The 16,456-nt window shown below is 45.3% G+C and overlaps 1 protein-coding gene and 1 long non-coding RNA gene across 2 annotated transcripts; one reads left to right on the top strand and one right to left on the bottom strand.

Annotated features, from left to right (window-relative positions):
* Positions 1-511: 511 nt before the first annotated feature.
* On the bottom strand, positions 512-3,372 carry LOC144325783 (uncharacterized). Its single transcript, XR_013390964.1, has 2 exons — positions 3,285-3,372; positions 512-973 (listed from the first exon to the last, which is right to left on the bottom strand). It is a non-coding gene; the product is annotated as an uncharacterized LOC144325783 (long non-coding RNA).
* GPN3 (GPN-loop GTPase 3) lies at positions 3,338-13,521 on the top strand. The gene is made up of 8 exons (XM_028709518.2): positions 3,338-3,472; positions 4,592-4,700; positions 6,680-6,847; positions 7,421-7,545; positions 9,472-9,587; positions 11,697-11,793; positions 12,407-12,535; positions 13,197-13,521. Exons 1-8 carry the CDS (start codon positions 3,425-3,427, stop codon positions 13,257-13,259), a joined length of 855 nt encoding a protein of 284 aa, XP_028565351.1. The 5' UTR covers positions 3,338-3,424; the 3' UTR covers positions 13,260-13,521.
* The last annotated feature ends 2,935 nt before the right edge of the window (positions 13,522-16,456 follow it).

Here is a 16,456-nt window from a genome sequence, read left to right on the forward strand (position 1 = left end):
TCGTTCTAGGAGCGGCTCCGCCTTCGCTGCGACTGCGCGGAATGGGCCGGGCCGGCCGCCGTACTCACGCGGAGCCCGCCCGCCCTCCCTCCCTCCTCTCCCGCCCACCTCCGGCTGCGCTTTGGTGGTTCGAGCCCCGCATCGTGTTGCTGGACTTTATTATGGTGGTTAAAATATTCTATGTTGAAATGAACTTTAATCATCTTTGGTTAAAATGTTCTATGTTGCAGGGAGCTATATTCTCGGTTGGAAAAATCCAGCTGATTTTAAACGGATCCTCATGAATTCATATGATTTTTTCCCTTCAAATTAAATAAAACTGCCATGATACTGTAGACCATGTCTTAGTCTGTAGGCAGCATCAAAAAAATCATGCATCCACTGTTTCGTGGGGCTGCAATGGCACAAAAACATGGTTAAAAAACACGGATCCTCATGATTTTTGCACTAGATCAGCCCGAAATAACCTTCTGATCAAAAGTGTGCTGATCAAAGGAAGACAATAACACAATTAAATTCAAAACAGTAACAATTTATTGTGCATTTATTCAAAATCCATTAAAAATATTAATTTTTATTCCATTCTTTTCCAGTTCTTTTTCTTCTTGACACGTGGAGTTACACAGAGTAGATCATATATCCTAAGGAATGGAAAAACCCAAAATTCCGTGAGATCTTTTGAGGCAAAATAATGTTAACAATTTTCAGATCTCTCTCTGTCCCCTGCCACCCAATGCCACCCAACCATCTTAGGGGCTCCACTCTGCATCTGTGTAGGGCTCCATCTGCCAGATATATTGTCTTCTATTGATCTGGACACTTTTGATCTGATGGTGACTTCGGGCCGTTTCCCAATAAGGATAACAGACACAACACCCCCATTATCTTCTGGCCTTATCTTCTTTGTCTCCCACTTGTAACCAAGAGTTTTGCTGAAAATGTTGTTCTGGCAGATGCACAGTCGGGTAGGTTGCTAACAAACAAAACAAAAAATAATTTTATTTCATGGGGGGTCTTTTGTGGGGCAGTAAATTATTATTCTATGCAAAAGCCTTTGACTGTGTTGACCACAGCAAACTATGGCAAGTTCTTAAAGAAATGGGAGTGCCTGATCACCTCATCTGTCTGCTGAGAAATCTCTATGTGGGACAAGAAGCTACAGTTAGAACTGGATATGGAACAACTGATTGGTTCAAAATTGGGAAAGGAGTACGGCAAGGCTGTATATTGTCTCCCTGCTTATTTAACTTATATGCAGAATTCATCATGCGAAAGGCTGGGCTGGATGAATCCCAAGCCGGAATTAAGATCGCCGGAAGAAATATCAACAACTTCAGATATGCAGATGACACAACCTTGATGGCAGAAAGTGAGGAGGAATTAAAGAACCTTTTAATGAGGGTGAAAGAGGAGAGCGCAAAATATGGTCTGAAGCTCAACATCAAAAAAACGAAGATCATGGCCACTGGTCCCATCACCTCCTGGCAAATAGAAGGGGAAGAAATGGAGGCAGTGAGAGATTTTACTTTCTTGGGCTCCATGATCACTGCAGATGGTGACAGCAGTCACGAAATTAAAAGACGCCTGCTCCTTGGGAGAAAGGCGATGGCAAATCTAGACAACATCTTAAAAAGTAGAGACATCACCTTACCAACAAAGGTCCGTATAGTTAAAGCCATGGTTTTCCCAGTAGTGATGTATGGAAGTGAGAGCTGGACCATAAAGAAGGCTGATCGCCGAAGAATTGATGCTTTTGAATTATGGTGCTGGAGGAGACTCTTGAGAGTCCCATGGACTGCAAGAAGATCAAACGCATCCATTCTTAAGGAAATCAGACCTGAGTGCTCACTGGAAGGACAGATCGTGAAGTTGAGGCTCCAATACTTTGGCCACCTCATGAGAAGAGAAGACTCCCTGGAAAAGACCCTGATGTTGGGAAAGATGGAGGGCACAAGGAGAAGGGGACGACAGAGGATGAGATGGTTGGATAGTGTTCTCGAAGCTACAAACATGAGCCTGACCAAACTGCGGGAGGCGGTGGAAGACAGGAGTGCCTGGCGTGCTCTGGTCCATGGGGTCACGAAGAGTCGGACACGACTAAACGACTAAACAACAACAACAACAAATTATTATTTGTTCCATTGCTTACTTGATGTACTGCTTTCCTATTACTTACTAACCTCAAAAATGACAAATACTGTATCTGCACTGCTGCAGACATTTTTTTATTCTGCACCTATATATATATAATTTTTATAGGGTTTAATTATGTTAAAGGTTTTTAACCAGTTTTTTAAAACCAATAATGTTAATATTTCTTGCAAGCCGATTGCAAGGTTTTATCACGATCAGGAAAATATGTAAAATAAATAATTTTGTTTTTTAAAAAATAATTGCAGACACCTTAGAAGACCTATGGATTCATTTAACCCTGTGGCATTTGGATTTGTGTGCTCTGTATATGCCTTGATGAACACTTTCATACATATGTACTGTATCTAATTCAACTCTAAATATGTGTCGATATAGCGACGCAGGTGGCGTTGTGAGTTAAACCACAGAGCCTAGGACTTGCCGATCAGAAGGTTGGCGGTTCAAATCCCTGCGACAGGGTGAGCTCCCGTTGCTCATTCCCAGCTCCTGCCAACCTAGCAGTTCAAAAGCACGTCAAAGTGCAAGTAGATAAATAGGTACCGCTCCGGCGGGAAGGTAAACAGCGTTTCCGTGCGCTGCTCTGGTTCGCCAGAAGCGGCTTAGTCATGCTGGCCACATGACCCGGAAGCTCCCACAGCCATTAAAGCGAGATGAGTGCCGCAACCCCAGAGTCATCCACGACTGGACCTAATGGTCAGGGGTCCCTTTACCTTTTTATGTGTTAATATAGCAATCCTATGATGCACTCTGACCCTAGAGTAAGTGCAGATGAGCTCTGTGGGGCTTTACAGGACATTTTTTTTAAAAAAAGTCAAGATACATGTGTGTGTATTTCTAAAACCATTATGCATTTGCTTTTATCACAGAAAGGCAGAGTCCAAAATAAATAATAATAAATATTTTTTACTTAATCAGAAAGCCCTTTTAGGGACTGGAGCCTCATTTGCAAAAAACAACAACCCAAAAACCCCACCACATTTCCAACCCTCCGGGGCCAAGGCATGAAATGAAACCCAGCCCCGCCCCCTCTTCAACACTCCAGAAGACAGATCGGGCTCTGGCGGCTCTTCAAAGCTGCCCAAAGGCTCCAAGTTTGACTTTCTGCGGTTGGGCCCTCGGGCTTGCCTTACCTGCGGAAGTGACGTACAGACCATGGAGCCGGGTGACGCGAGGATAGGAAGTTGAAGTACGTGCGTGCTACGGGTGGCCCGTTGGGCCAAAGTTGTGGCGCTCGGTCTTTTCCAGGCGCTACGCTCGGAAGGAGGCCGAGATGCCTCGCTATGCGCAGCTGGTTATGGGTCCCGCGGGGAGCGGGAAGGTGAGTGCGGGCCGAGGCCTTGTGGATACTTTGGCCTTGACTCGAGCTCTGCAAAGGGACTTCTGGAAGGGCTGCCTGCCCAAAATTGCCGTCCTTGCTATGCACAGCAACGCAGTTTATAACCGATGTTCTTAAAAGCTTATTCTTCTTTTTCTGCCTGTTTAAGGGGTTTTACCCCTCGTTAATCGATTTTTGAATTATCAATTAAATTAACAATAACGAAGCTAACAAGAAACTAACAAAACAGTCGTCAAAAAGGGAATACAGAGCTTGGCAAATAAAGTCTGTGTTCTCTCACCCAGTCTAATAAAGTCCAAAAAGTTGCATGTACAGTATTGATGGCAGACGAAAACCACTTCCAACCGATTTTACCATAGTAAAAGCTTGTTAGTATACTTTGGTTTTTAAGTGCTGCTTATTCCTGCTGCTGCTCTTCAGATGTTTTGGACCACAACTCTCACTGGCTGGGGTTGGCGGTAAAAATAAAAAAGGAACAGTGCAGCGAAAAGAGCAGCAAAATTTAAAAGGGATAAAACTGAATGAAAGGGGGGGAAACTGGCAGCGATATCATTGCCTAGAAAAAATAATAATGCCTAGAATCTTTTCTTTTAAAGTCCAAACTTGGTGTTAAAAAGATAGCCAAATGCAATCAAAACTGGGGGAAATAATTCCGTAAATAGGGTGGCAGCACTGAGGAGGTCTTCTCCACAGTTCTCACACATCTGGCCTCACATGGTAGAGACACACAGATGAGGCCTTGGATGATCTTGTCACATGGACAGGCTGGTGTAGAGGCAGCTCTTTCTTCAGAGCTTTTCAGAATACCCATTTTCTCTGTAAAATTAATAACCATGGTGATTTTCATAAAATTTAAACAAAATTCTTGTAAAACCGTCTGATCATGCCTATTAGGGACCCAGATAGATTGTGCTCAATGTTATTCGATGGAAAGCAAATAACTAATGGATCATAATTCATTGCCCCATGTTCCAAAGGAGACTGTCGGCAGAGATGTCTCAATTATCTCCTCTCCTCAGATGTTGGATTCCTGCCCACTGATAGAAACTCTCCTGGTGGCTTTTGCTAGTTTGTTAATGCTCTGGATTTTTAAAATTCCAGAGCACTTACTGTTCCACCATCGTCCAACACTGCGAAGAACTGAATCGCTCGGTCCAGGTAGTGAACCTTGATCCCGCTGCAGAACACTTTGACTATGATGTCATGGCAGGTAAGGCCAAGGCTTGAAGCATATAGGGATGCAGCAGGTCATGGATGGTTTAGTTGAGATTCCTGCATTGCAGGGGGTTGAACTAATGGTTCTATGATAAGAAGAGGATTGCTGAATTCTGTTCTCACAGGATGAGTGCAATAGCAGCATCCCACAATAGCAGTTCCCCAACAACTGGTATTTTCTGCAATGCCCCTCCCTGCACACAGACCACTCACATGGGAATCTCTGGAATCTTCCACCTCCCACATGTTGCAGCTACTGAGCACCCTTTTCACTTTTTCTGCCCAATTATGAAGCCACCACCCCCTCTTATTCTACACCCCTTCTAATACTCTCGCTTTCATCTTCACCTCCATGCCGCCTTTTTTTCACAACTCCCCTTTGCTCACCCCCGTTTTCACCTTCAGCCCCATATTTCTCCCTCCTGCTGCTTCCTTATCTCAATTCCCACTTGTACACAGACCACTACCATTTCTATGCTGCCAACTCTCCTATTCTGCGGCCCCTTTTGCACCCTCCCCGCATGATGATACATGTTATTGTATATTTAAGATGAATAGAGTCTTTAGTGCAGGCCTGTCAGTTAGCTTATATAAAGGTAAAGGTACCCCTGCCCGTGCGGGCCAGTTGTGTCCGACTCTAGGGTTGTGCGCTCATCTCACTTAAGAGGCCGGGAGCCAGCGCTGTCCGGAGACACTTCCGGGTCACGTGGTCAGCGTGACGAAGCTGCTCTGGCGAGCCAGCACCAGCACAGCACACGGAAACGCCGTTTACCTTCCCGCTATAAAGCGGTACCTATTTATCTACTTGCACTTAGGGGTGCTTTCGAACTGCTAGGTGGGCAGGAGCTGGGACCGAAAGACGGGATTCGAACCGCCGACCATACGATCGGCAAGTCCTAGGCACTGAGGTTTTACCCACAGCGGCACCCGCGTCCCCTTCTTTAGTTAGAGGTTAAATTCAGTTGATGTACATGTTTAGGTGTTTGGTTGTTAATGAAATATCTCTGCTAAATCACTTCATTGAATCTGGAACTGCATGTTGAAGATAACACATGGTATCAGGAGTAAAATACATTGTGTGAACGTACTAAGGAATATTTGAGGGCTCCATATCCTTTATCTCTCTCATATGAGGCAGCTGAGAAATGGCAGGGGGAGACAGTTTAGTGCAGTTGGACATTGAGGTCATCCTCTGAGGGTCTTTGCTGGTTCCCTCACTGCGAGAAGCAAAGTTACAGGGAACCAGGCAGAGGGACTTCTCGGTAGTGGCGCCCTCCCTGTGGATGTCAAGGAAATAAACAACTATCTGACTTTTAGCAGACATCTGAAGGCAGCCCTGTTTCGGGAAGCTTTTAAGGATTGATGTGTTTATTATATTTTAGATCTGTTGTAAGCTGTGTAGAAATAATAAAATTGATGTTGTTGTTGTTAACAACAACAACAACCAGAAGGGATGGACACTGACATATTCTTCTTCATTTCTCCTAATGCCCCCTTGTTGCTCCTTCACAGCACTCCAAATCCCTCCTTAACCCCATCCACTTGCCTCCTCCCCAGTTCCTTCTCTTCAGCTTTCTTCTCCATTTACAGAGCCCTAAAACACACACTCTCTCACACACACACCTTCCTTCCTCCCTACCTTCCACATGCCCCCTCATTCTGCCAAATGCCACATTTCCCTTCACCCACTTCCACCTTCCCTTTCCCCCATTCCTCCTTTCTCTTCCCCAGTCATCAGCTGACTAAAACAGTCATGCACAGAGAAACCCTTCTCCCAAGTCATTTACTACAGACATGAGGCTCCTCCTCCTCCTTCCTGCCCCTGCCTTTTGTGTTTTTATTTGTAAGCCACCTTGAGTTCTGGTCCAGGGATAAGGCAGGATGTAAAAAAATATAATGCACACACACGAGAGAGAGAGATAGAAATCAAGTAAAACTGTTGTGTTCCCCCTCCCTTTTTTGTTTTTGTTTCAGATATCCGGGAATTAATTGAAGTGGACGATGTCATGGAAGACGATTCTCTAAGGTTTGGCCCCAATGGTGGCTTAGTATTTTGTATGGAATACTTTGCAAGTAACTTTGACTGGCTAGAAGGATGTCTTGGCCACGTGGAAGACGATTATATACTCTTTGATTGCCCAGGTGAGCAAAGAATTTTAAAATAACAAAGGGAAACAAAAGCTTAGTACAGTTGTGGGGGGAGCCCTAGTACACACGCTGTGGGGAGGGACCACTGCTTTGCCGTAGAGCCCTTGAGACCCCCTCCAGGCCCTGCCTCCTTCCACTGGTGCAACCCCTCCCTCAGCTCTGTTCTGCACCCTCCTTAGGTGCTTTTACCTGGGTGGAATCGGGCCTTGAATTGTGATCATTCCTCTTGCTTACCTGAACGGAAAAAGAGCTGGTGTGGCGGCAAGTGTAGGGGCTTTAGAAACCCAATGTGGCTTTTTTGTGGCTAGAATGTCACCTGCTCTATAAGGATAAATTTCATGCCTGTTGCTCTGAGTCTGGGCCCCACTTGCTTTCGTCTTTTTCTTTAAACCACTGTCATTTTTGTCTATTTCTGTTTTCAGTTCTTAATTATATATTGTTGTTTTTATTGGTCTCAAATAAGTTGGCTGTTTAAAAAAATGAAGAGGTTTAGCTACCTTGAACCTTTTATGGAAGGGCAGGGTGCAAGTCGAATACATTTCTTAAAAGTTGTGACCCCTTCCTCAGGTCAGATTGAGCTCTACACGCACCTGCCAGTGATGAGGCAGCTTGTCGAACAGCTTCAGCAGTGGGAGTTCCGCGTCTGTGGCGTTTTTCTCGTTGATTCTCAGTTTATGGTGGAATCCTTCAAGGTAACTTATAATTCTGCCCACCCCCAACAAGTGACAAATCTAGACACACACCCCTTTTTTCTTTTTAGGGTCTTAACACAATTTGGCATCTAAATATGACTCTGAGGCAAATTAACCTGCTGTCTTAACCATCTGGCTGCTTGCTTTCTTGTATTGCTGTAGCAACTGGATTTCTGGACAGTGGAAGACTTAAGACTTTTGCACTGGTTCAAGTGGAGCCCCAATCTCCATCCCCCCCCTCCCACCGCTGGACTAGTGCTACAAAAAGTCTCGCTGCACCATTCAGACACCAGTTGATGAGAACATAAATAAGAGCACTGCAACTGGTTGTGCCTCAAAGCCTATCCTTTCCCCACAGTAACTCACCAGATGCCTATGGGAAGGAAACTTGTGAGCAGGACCTGGGTGCAGCAGCCCTCTTCTCCATACGTGATTCCCAGCAACAAGAATCATAGAGTTGGAAGGGGGGATCCTGAGAATCATCTAGTCCAACCCCCTGGAATATGCAGATGCCCATACAGGGATTGAACCTGCAACTTTGGTGTTATCAGCACCACACTCTAACCCAGGGGGTCAGCAACCTTTTTCTTTTTTCTTTTTTTTTTTTGAAAATTTTTTATTAGTTTTACAAAATATTTTAAACAATACAAACAAATAAAAAGACATACAAACATGTATAATTTCATAACATTTTTTTTCGTATCCCTCACTTCTCAGACTCCCCCAAACCTCCCCTTCCTACATCCCAATTTCCAAAATTATTTCAGCAAATTCTAAATAGTTTTATCAAATATATTCCTTCTTATTCTTTTCTTTAACTTAATCTTATGTCGCTGTAATCTCCTTTTCTTTCTCAAAACCTCGACATTTTAGCATTCATCAATTTTATAATAGTTCTTAAGATAGATTTTAAATTTCTTCCAATCTTCTTCCGCCGTCTCTTTCCCCTGATCACGGATTCTGCCAGTCATCTCAGCCAGTGTCATATAGTCCATCACCTTCATCTGCCACTCTTCCAGGGTGGGTAGATCTTGTGTCTTCCAATACTTTGCGATGAGTATTCTTGCTGCTGTTGTAGCATACATAAAGAAAGTTCTGTCGGTCAGCAACCTTTTTCAGCCGTGGGCTGGTCCACTGTCCCTCAGACCATGTGGTGAGCCGGACTATATTTTGAAAAAAAATATGAACAAATTCCTATGCCCCACAAATAACCCAGAGATGCATTTTATATAAAAGGACACATTCTATTCATGTAAAAACACACTGATTCCCAGACCATCCACGGGCCAAACTGAGAAGGCGATTGGGCTGCATCCAGCCCATGGACCTTAGGTTGCCTACCCCTGCTCTAACCAACTGAGCAATCCCGCCTCTGATATTGGACATAGTACATAGCTTTATCTTCTGTGAATTTGCCTAACCCCATTTTAAAGCTGATAGCCATCACTTCCACTTTTGGGGAGTGAATGCCTTAGTGTAACTATGTGTGAACCATTGCCTTCTTTTGTGTCTCCTAAATATTCCAGCATTGAGCTTCATTTGGTTCTGGTATTATGGGAAAGTGTGGAACTTTTCTCTACAGTTTTCTCCACCTCATGCATAAGTCAGATGGGCAGGGTACAAATAATAACATCATCATCTGTTCTCTAAACTGCAGAGTCCCAATTTTTGTAAGCTTTCCTCACAGGGGAGTTGCTCCACCCCCTTGATCTTTCTGCTTGCTCTATTCTTCACCCTTTCCAGCTCCACAATATCCCTGCCTTCATCTATCCCTTGCGACCTCCAGATGCCACCTATTTCACCCTGCTGAATGGCTGGCCTGAGACATCTCTGCAGCAGCAGTTAAACAGGTGGCATTTTTGGAACCGGGCACCTTTACATCTCTTCTCAAATTCCGTTCGTTTTTGTGTGTTTCCCTCTTGCTAGTTTATTTCCGGAGCCATGGCTGCCCTGAGTGCAATGATATCGTTAGAGATTCCCCAAGTCAATGTCATGACGAAGATGGACTTGCTGAGCAAGAAAGCCAAAGCAGAAATTGAAAAGTAAGCATGTGGAAATGCAGGCTTTTTGCCTCGATGTTGTGGGGCTAGATCTCATGTATTATTATTTAGGTAAATTACACACTGCCTCATATTTCAAAGAAAATCTCTCAGTGGTTTGTAACATCCTAAAAATGTCGGAAATAAAAGTCAAATACCAAAATACTGGGTAAAAATGAAATTTTACAGCAGCATACATATCAGTTGTGTAAAATATCCTCTTAAATAGCAATATAAAATGAAACAAATAAGATATGTGGAACACAGTAACAGCTAGCAGATCCAGAATACCACAGAGACAACCACCCACAAAATGCAGAAGACTCTGTTTGTAGGTAGCAGCAGCAGCAGCACATTCAATTTTGCCACAATCTCAAAGCCTACTTTCAGGTCTTCACTGGGGTCTCACTCTGGATCCCTCATCATACTCTGGACAAAATCCTGGCATGAGGCTCAGGCTGCCCTATTTATCACATGTTTGGCAGAAAAGCTTTGTGTTTAAGGTGACTCTTAACTGGAAAAAAAATTAATGGTTAAGCGATGCAATAATAAAAAGGCAAAAGGAATGAGATGAGGAGGAGAAAAGAAAGCACCGTATTTTTTCGCCCTATAGGACGCACTGGCCCATAGGACGCACCTCGTTTTTTTTGGGGGGGGGGAATGAATTAAAAAAAATTATTCCCCCCCCCAGCCACGGGGCTGGGGCAGGGGAAGCCCGAGCTTCCCCCGACCCCAGCCCCCAGAACAGGCTGCCGCCCGCAAGCCTTGCAAGCCCGCGGGAACTCCCCCGGGGCGCGCAAGGCTTGTGGACACCTGCGCGTGCAAGGCTTGTGGACACCTGCGCGAAGCACGGGGCGTCCTCCGGAGGGCTTTTTCTTAAAAAATAATGTCTGAAATTTGGGGGTGTCTTATAAAGGGGGGCCATCTCCCCCCATTTTCCTAAATTGGAGTCCCCAAAAATAGAGGTCGTCTTATACATGGGGGTGTCTTATAGACGGAAAAATATGGTAATTCCCATCCTTCTTTGTATATAGCGAAGTTTATATAATTGACACCTATCTGGGAAGGAAGGGACCGAGTGGCAGTTTCCAGTCCTGAGCAAGTTCAATTCTCAGCATCTTCCAGTCAGGCTGGGAACGGCCCCTGCCTGAAACCCTAGACAGACACTGCCAGTCAGTGTAGACAGTGCTAAGCTAGACGCACCAATGAACCTGTCTTAGCATATGACAGCATTTTCCTAACCTGTCACTACCAGCTCCACCTTCCAGGACTGCCCAGGATAAAGTCCGCCACACTAGAAGACTTGAGTTCAGCTTCCAATGAAGGGAGGAAACTGCAATAATGGAAGGGAGGGGTGAAGATGTTCCCCACCCCCAAAATAAAAACAAATTTTAAAAAAAGTATTGTGGTTCAGAAGGGCTAATTTCTTGCCCTTCAGATGTAGTTGGACTAACTCCAGCTAACATAGCCAGTGGTTGGGAATGATGGGAGTTGGGAGTCCAACGGCATCCAGAGAGCAACAGGTTAGCCACCTGGAGATATAGAACATCTTTGTACACGTGGTGGAGGTTGACATGTGGTGCCAGGGTTGGGTTCTTAGCCCTGTGACAGCTTGCAGTGGTTTGTGTACCTGATCCTGTGCACAATTATTTGTGAGGGGAAAGGGCCCTGGATTGCCGCTTAGAGCAGGGACGAACTTCTGGGATCTACTTACATGTTTGTTTGTTTACTAGAACACCAAGATCTGCTGAAGCAGAGCCATTTGTCAAAGATGTAGAGTTAGAATCCAAGCAAATTTCTTGTGGTATCAGAACTGAGCTGAGCTCACAGTCCCATCTTACACACATTCACACAAATCCTCTCTTGACTAGCACTCTTCATTTCAGCTGCCTGATTTAGGTGGGGAAAGTTGTTCTGTTAGCTGCTGGGAGTTGTAAACGCTTGCTGATAAACTGCAAATCACCCAGAGATCTACCAAAAGCTCCTCATCGACTTCTTCCCCTGTGGCAGGGAACACAAACAGAAATTTTGGGGTGGGGAGTAACTAGTATAAGGCGCAGCTAATAGACAGTTAGTATGACGATCTTCTCAAACTGCTGTGTTTTTTTCCAGGTATCTGGACCCTGACATGTATTCTACATTGGAAGATTCTACAGATTTGCTCAAAAGCAAACGGTTTAAGAAGCTAACTCAGGCGATCTGTGGGTTGGTAAGTTGATGTGTTTTAAGATCCAGCAGTGGAGATTAGTACAGTTCTAGCTCTGCAGTTGATACCTTAAAATTGCCACCTGCAATAACCCCATGCAGTAGCTTCTAGTTGTTGTTTTTTCTAGTTCTTCCTTTGCACCTCTGGCTTTAATTTAAGCTACAGCTACAATCGAAGATCCCTTTTTCACAATTTTGCTGTTTCATTCACACCAAGAAACTGTGGTTAACTCCCAGCTTCATAACAAGCCAGGATCATAAACTGTGGTTTGCAGTTGGTTTGAGACCTGGTATTTTTGCATAGCCAGTAACCACAGTGTCCTGGTTTTGATGAAACAGGAAACCGTGGCTAATTGGAGACTTCTGCACCAGATCCAGGTATGGTGCGAAGGGAGGAGAGAAGAAGGTGGACATGCAAACACAAGGGTCATTCATAAACTGGCCTGATTCACAATACAGTTGTCGGCCCATTGCCTATTAAAGCAGACTGTATCAGCATTTGTTGCCTCTCCCACTTGTAAAGCACTCTGGGGGCTAAGTGTTTTGCTTGTTAACTGTTGCTGCTTGAAGCCATTGCCACCCACTCTCTCCATATCTGTTTATTGCCTCTTTTTTAGATTGACGACTACAGCATGGTCCGTTTTTTGCCATTTGATCGCTCCGATGAGGAAAGCATTAATATTGTACTGCAGCACATAGACTTCTCCATTCAATATGGGGAGGATCTGGAGTTCAAAGAGCCAAAGGTAAAAAGTTCCAAGGTCCTCCTGCAACATTAGCTAGGCTTCAGCCAGCCTTGAACATTAAGGCCACAAATCTGCCCTTAACCATTGTGGCTAGCAGCCATTGATATGATCGCCCTCCAGTACTGGCCACGCCCACCTTGATAAAGGGGCTGCTGGAGGGGTGGCCTTGTGTCAAGGTAGACCTCAGCCTGAAAAGGGTTAGCTGCTGTTCGGGTGGGGGGGTTAACCTGAATAACCCTGAGTTTGCACCCTAAAAATCACAGTCCCGTGCATGAAGTGCCATTTTGTTCAGTGGAGTTTATTCCCAGGTATGCATGTATAGGGTTGCCATGAAAGAAAGCTGACCCAAATTGTGGGGGGTGTTGCATCTTATTTTGGGGTCCATTCAGTATGTTCTCCATCTTCTTTAAATCTTGTCAAAGGGTGAGAGAGACAAAAGAAAAGACAACCCATCACCATTTTCAGGTAGAAATGTTTACTCTGGTGTCCTCACTGTGGATTATGGACCATAAAAAAATTTGTGTGTGTGTGTTAGGGTTGTTATTTTCATGAGGAAAGATTACAACAGGGTTTCTTCCTTTTTTTGACAGTGTGTGCATCTTTTGCTGTCTTGAACTACTCAAAATGTTAAAGGTTTGTGTGCATTTTTTCCCCCCAACAGGAAAATGAGGAAGATAAATCATCTGCTTTTGATGAATACTTCCAAGATCAAGTGGACGAATAAAGATTTAAGGGTTTATTTTGTAAAAAGAAACAGGACTCTTCAGATTTTCTATGCATTGTGTTTTGAAAACCACAAACTGCTTGATAAATCTCGGGCAGCAATTGAAGTAGGGGCATTTCTCCCCACTGCAAAGCGTTTTAATATGTGTATGTGTGTGTAATACATTAAGTGTATATAATGCCGCTTCACACAGTTGTATTATTTGTAGAAGTTACTAGGCAAAGAAGGGGCATCGTGAGAAATAAATTATTGACTCTCTGCATTTCTTGGTTGCTTTCTGAGCTACATAAAAGATTTAGCATTTTCATTTTAGCCTTGTAACCATTGATGGTGGTATCTACTTAAGCAGCCGGAGCAAATATGTACAAATAAATTGGGAGTGTGTTTGAACTGAACTGAACTGCAGTGCTGTGGTCGTGCTGCTCAGCACTGCCTTTCTGTGCTTTGTGAAGGACAGCAGCTTTTAACAAAAGAATTCTCTTGTATTTTCAGGTCATTCCCTCCATTGCCCATGCTGAAAATTAAGACAGAACTTTCCCTTTCCTTTGTTGTTGTTGTTGTTGTTTAGTCGTTTAGTCATGTCCGACTCTTCGTGACCCCATGGACCAGAGCACGCCAGGCACCTCTGTCCTCCACTACTTCCCGCAGTTTGGTCAGACTCATGTTAGTAGCTTCGAGAACACCATCCAACCATCTTGTCCTCTGTCGTCCCCTTCTCCTTGTGCCCTCCATCTTTCTCAACATCAGGGTTTTTTCCAGGGAGTCTTCTCTTCTCATGAGGTGGCCAAAGTACTGGAGCCTCAGCTTCACAATCTGTCCTTCCAGTGAGCACTCAGGGCTGATTTTCTTAAGAATGGAATGGAGACTCCTTAGTCTCCAGTAAAACAGGGGTGGAGGAAACTTGTTGCCCTACAGATGATGTTGGACTCCAACTCCCATCATCCTGGTCTGGTCATCCTGGCTGGGGCTCATGGGGGTTGGAATCCAGCAACATCTGGAGGACCACACATTTTCAATGCCTGCACTAAAAGTTATTTCCCACAATCCAGCAGAAGCAGTCCTTGCATTAACTATCTTCTGCATGCCTGGGAAGCAGGAATATGTTGTTGCATCCTATGCTATCTGGTGCATGCCTACCTAGGCGTAAGTTCCATTGAACTCCATGGGGCTTCCTTTTGAGTAGACCCAGAAGGCTGCATTGTTAGGTCAATAAAGAGGTCAGTGTAAAGTAGCATCTTAGGCTGGACTCTGGAACAGGAAGGGCTGGGCTGAGATACGTCAGAAATGCTGTAATGGCCTTCAATAACCCCACTTTGACAACCTCAAGGCACCCCCTTCCCCACTTAATAGATGGGCGGGGAATAATAACAGTGCCCTACTACCTTACAGCACAGGCATGCCAACTCCTAGGGGCCAATACAGTTTCAGCCCCCCCCCCCCCCGCGCCCGTATTTTTTGAGGCATTTAGCTCTGCCACCTGGCTCCTTGCTGCGTGCAATGTCAAGGTGGCCATGTCATGATGTTGCACCATGTCAATCCGCTTCAGAGGATGACCCCTCTGTTGCAGGGTCACTGTGTGGATATATGGAGAGACCTTCCCCAGTTCAGGTGATGGTGGGACTCAAAGAGAGCCTCTCTTTCAGATCTTAATGAGGAGACGGGCTCATGTGAGAGGAACTGGTCATTCAGAGGAGCCTGTGACCCTATCCTGCTGGACTACTGTTGGCCATGCTGGCCAGGGCTGACGCAAGCCCAACAACATCTGGAAGGCCACAGCCTCCTTGACCTTGCTTTAGATATCATGGGTCTAAGCAAGCAACCCCTTGCATGCAAGCTTCACTCAACTTGATGGGACTTCCTTCTGAGTAGACCTGCACTGCCAGACCCCCATTCACACATCCTCTTGCTCTCCACCACCAGCCCACATTCTCTGCTAGATTCCTTTGCTCCTTCCATCCTGATGGACAAGGTCTGTTCGTGTTTAATTCAGATAAATATGAATAGAGCCAGCCCTACCATTAGACAGAGTGAGCTGGCAGGTGTTTGGAGTCACCCCAAACTTGTACAGCCTCAGGTGTGATGAAGGATGCTGTCCTTTCAAAATCATTGAAATAAGATCCAGCCACCAGTCTAGTTGGCTTCTGTACAAGGAACGGGGAGGACCAGCCCTGACTATAAGAAGTGTTTTGGTGACAAGTATGATGTGTGTAGAGGGGACGCGGGTGGCGCTGTGGGTAAAACCTCAGTGCCTAGGACTTGCCGATCGCATGGTCGGCGGTTTGAATCCCCGCGGTGGGGTGCGCTCCCGCTGCTCGGTCCCAGCGCCTGCCAACCTAGCAGTTCGAAAGCACCTCCGGGTGCAAGTAGATAAATAGGGACCGCTTACCAGCGGGAAGGTAAACGGCGTTTCCGTGTGCGGCTCTGGCTCACCAGATGCAGCTTCGTCACGCTGGCCACGTGACCCGGAAGTGTCTGCGGACAGCGCTGGCCCCCGGCCTCTAGAGTGAGATGGGCGCACAACCCTAGAGTCTGTCAAGACTGGCCCGTACGGGCAGGGGTACCTTTACCTTTACCTTTATGATGTGTAGAGCAGGTATCCGGTTTTGGATCCCTGCTCAGCAGTGAAGCTCAGGAGGTAGTGTCAACCTGGCCTACCTTGCAAGGTTCTTGTGAGGAGAAAATTGAGCAATATCACATACACTCCCCAAAGCTACTTAGAAAAAGGGTATGATGCCAATGCGAGAGATCAGGCGGTCGATCATGGGCAGGCCCTGGTCGATCCTGGTTGGTTACATGATCTTCAGCAATCGCCTCGCCACCGCCCTGAAAAAACTGGCTCACCCCTCTCAAATACAGCTCAATCACTGCCAGTTTATTTATAGTGGGAGTAGATTGCAGTCTCTTGGAAGCTGGACACCCCTGGGATAGATAAAGGGGGGCTAAGGCCTGCTTCCTCATGCACTGGCTCTTTGATGCATAGCTGTCAACTTTTCCCTTTTCTTGCGAGGAATCCTATTTGGAATAAGGGAATTTCCCTTAAAAAATGGGAAATGTTGACAGCTATGTTTTGATGGTCCAACTCTCTCTGCCGCCTCAGAACTGTACATATCAAATCCTATTTGCATTGCTGTAATGTACAGTTTTCTGTGTTGTTAAAGAAGAAGAAAGAAACAGGAAATATTGATGTAAGCTTCTGT

The sequence above is a fragment of the Podarcis muralis genome, chromosome 16 (genome assembly GCF_964188315.1).
Source record: "Podarcis muralis chromosome 16, rPodMur119.hap1.1, whole genome shotgun sequence".
In the NCBI taxonomy this organism is placed as follows: domain Eukaryota; kingdom Metazoa; phylum Chordata; class Lepidosauria; order Squamata; family Lacertidae; genus Podarcis; species Podarcis muralis.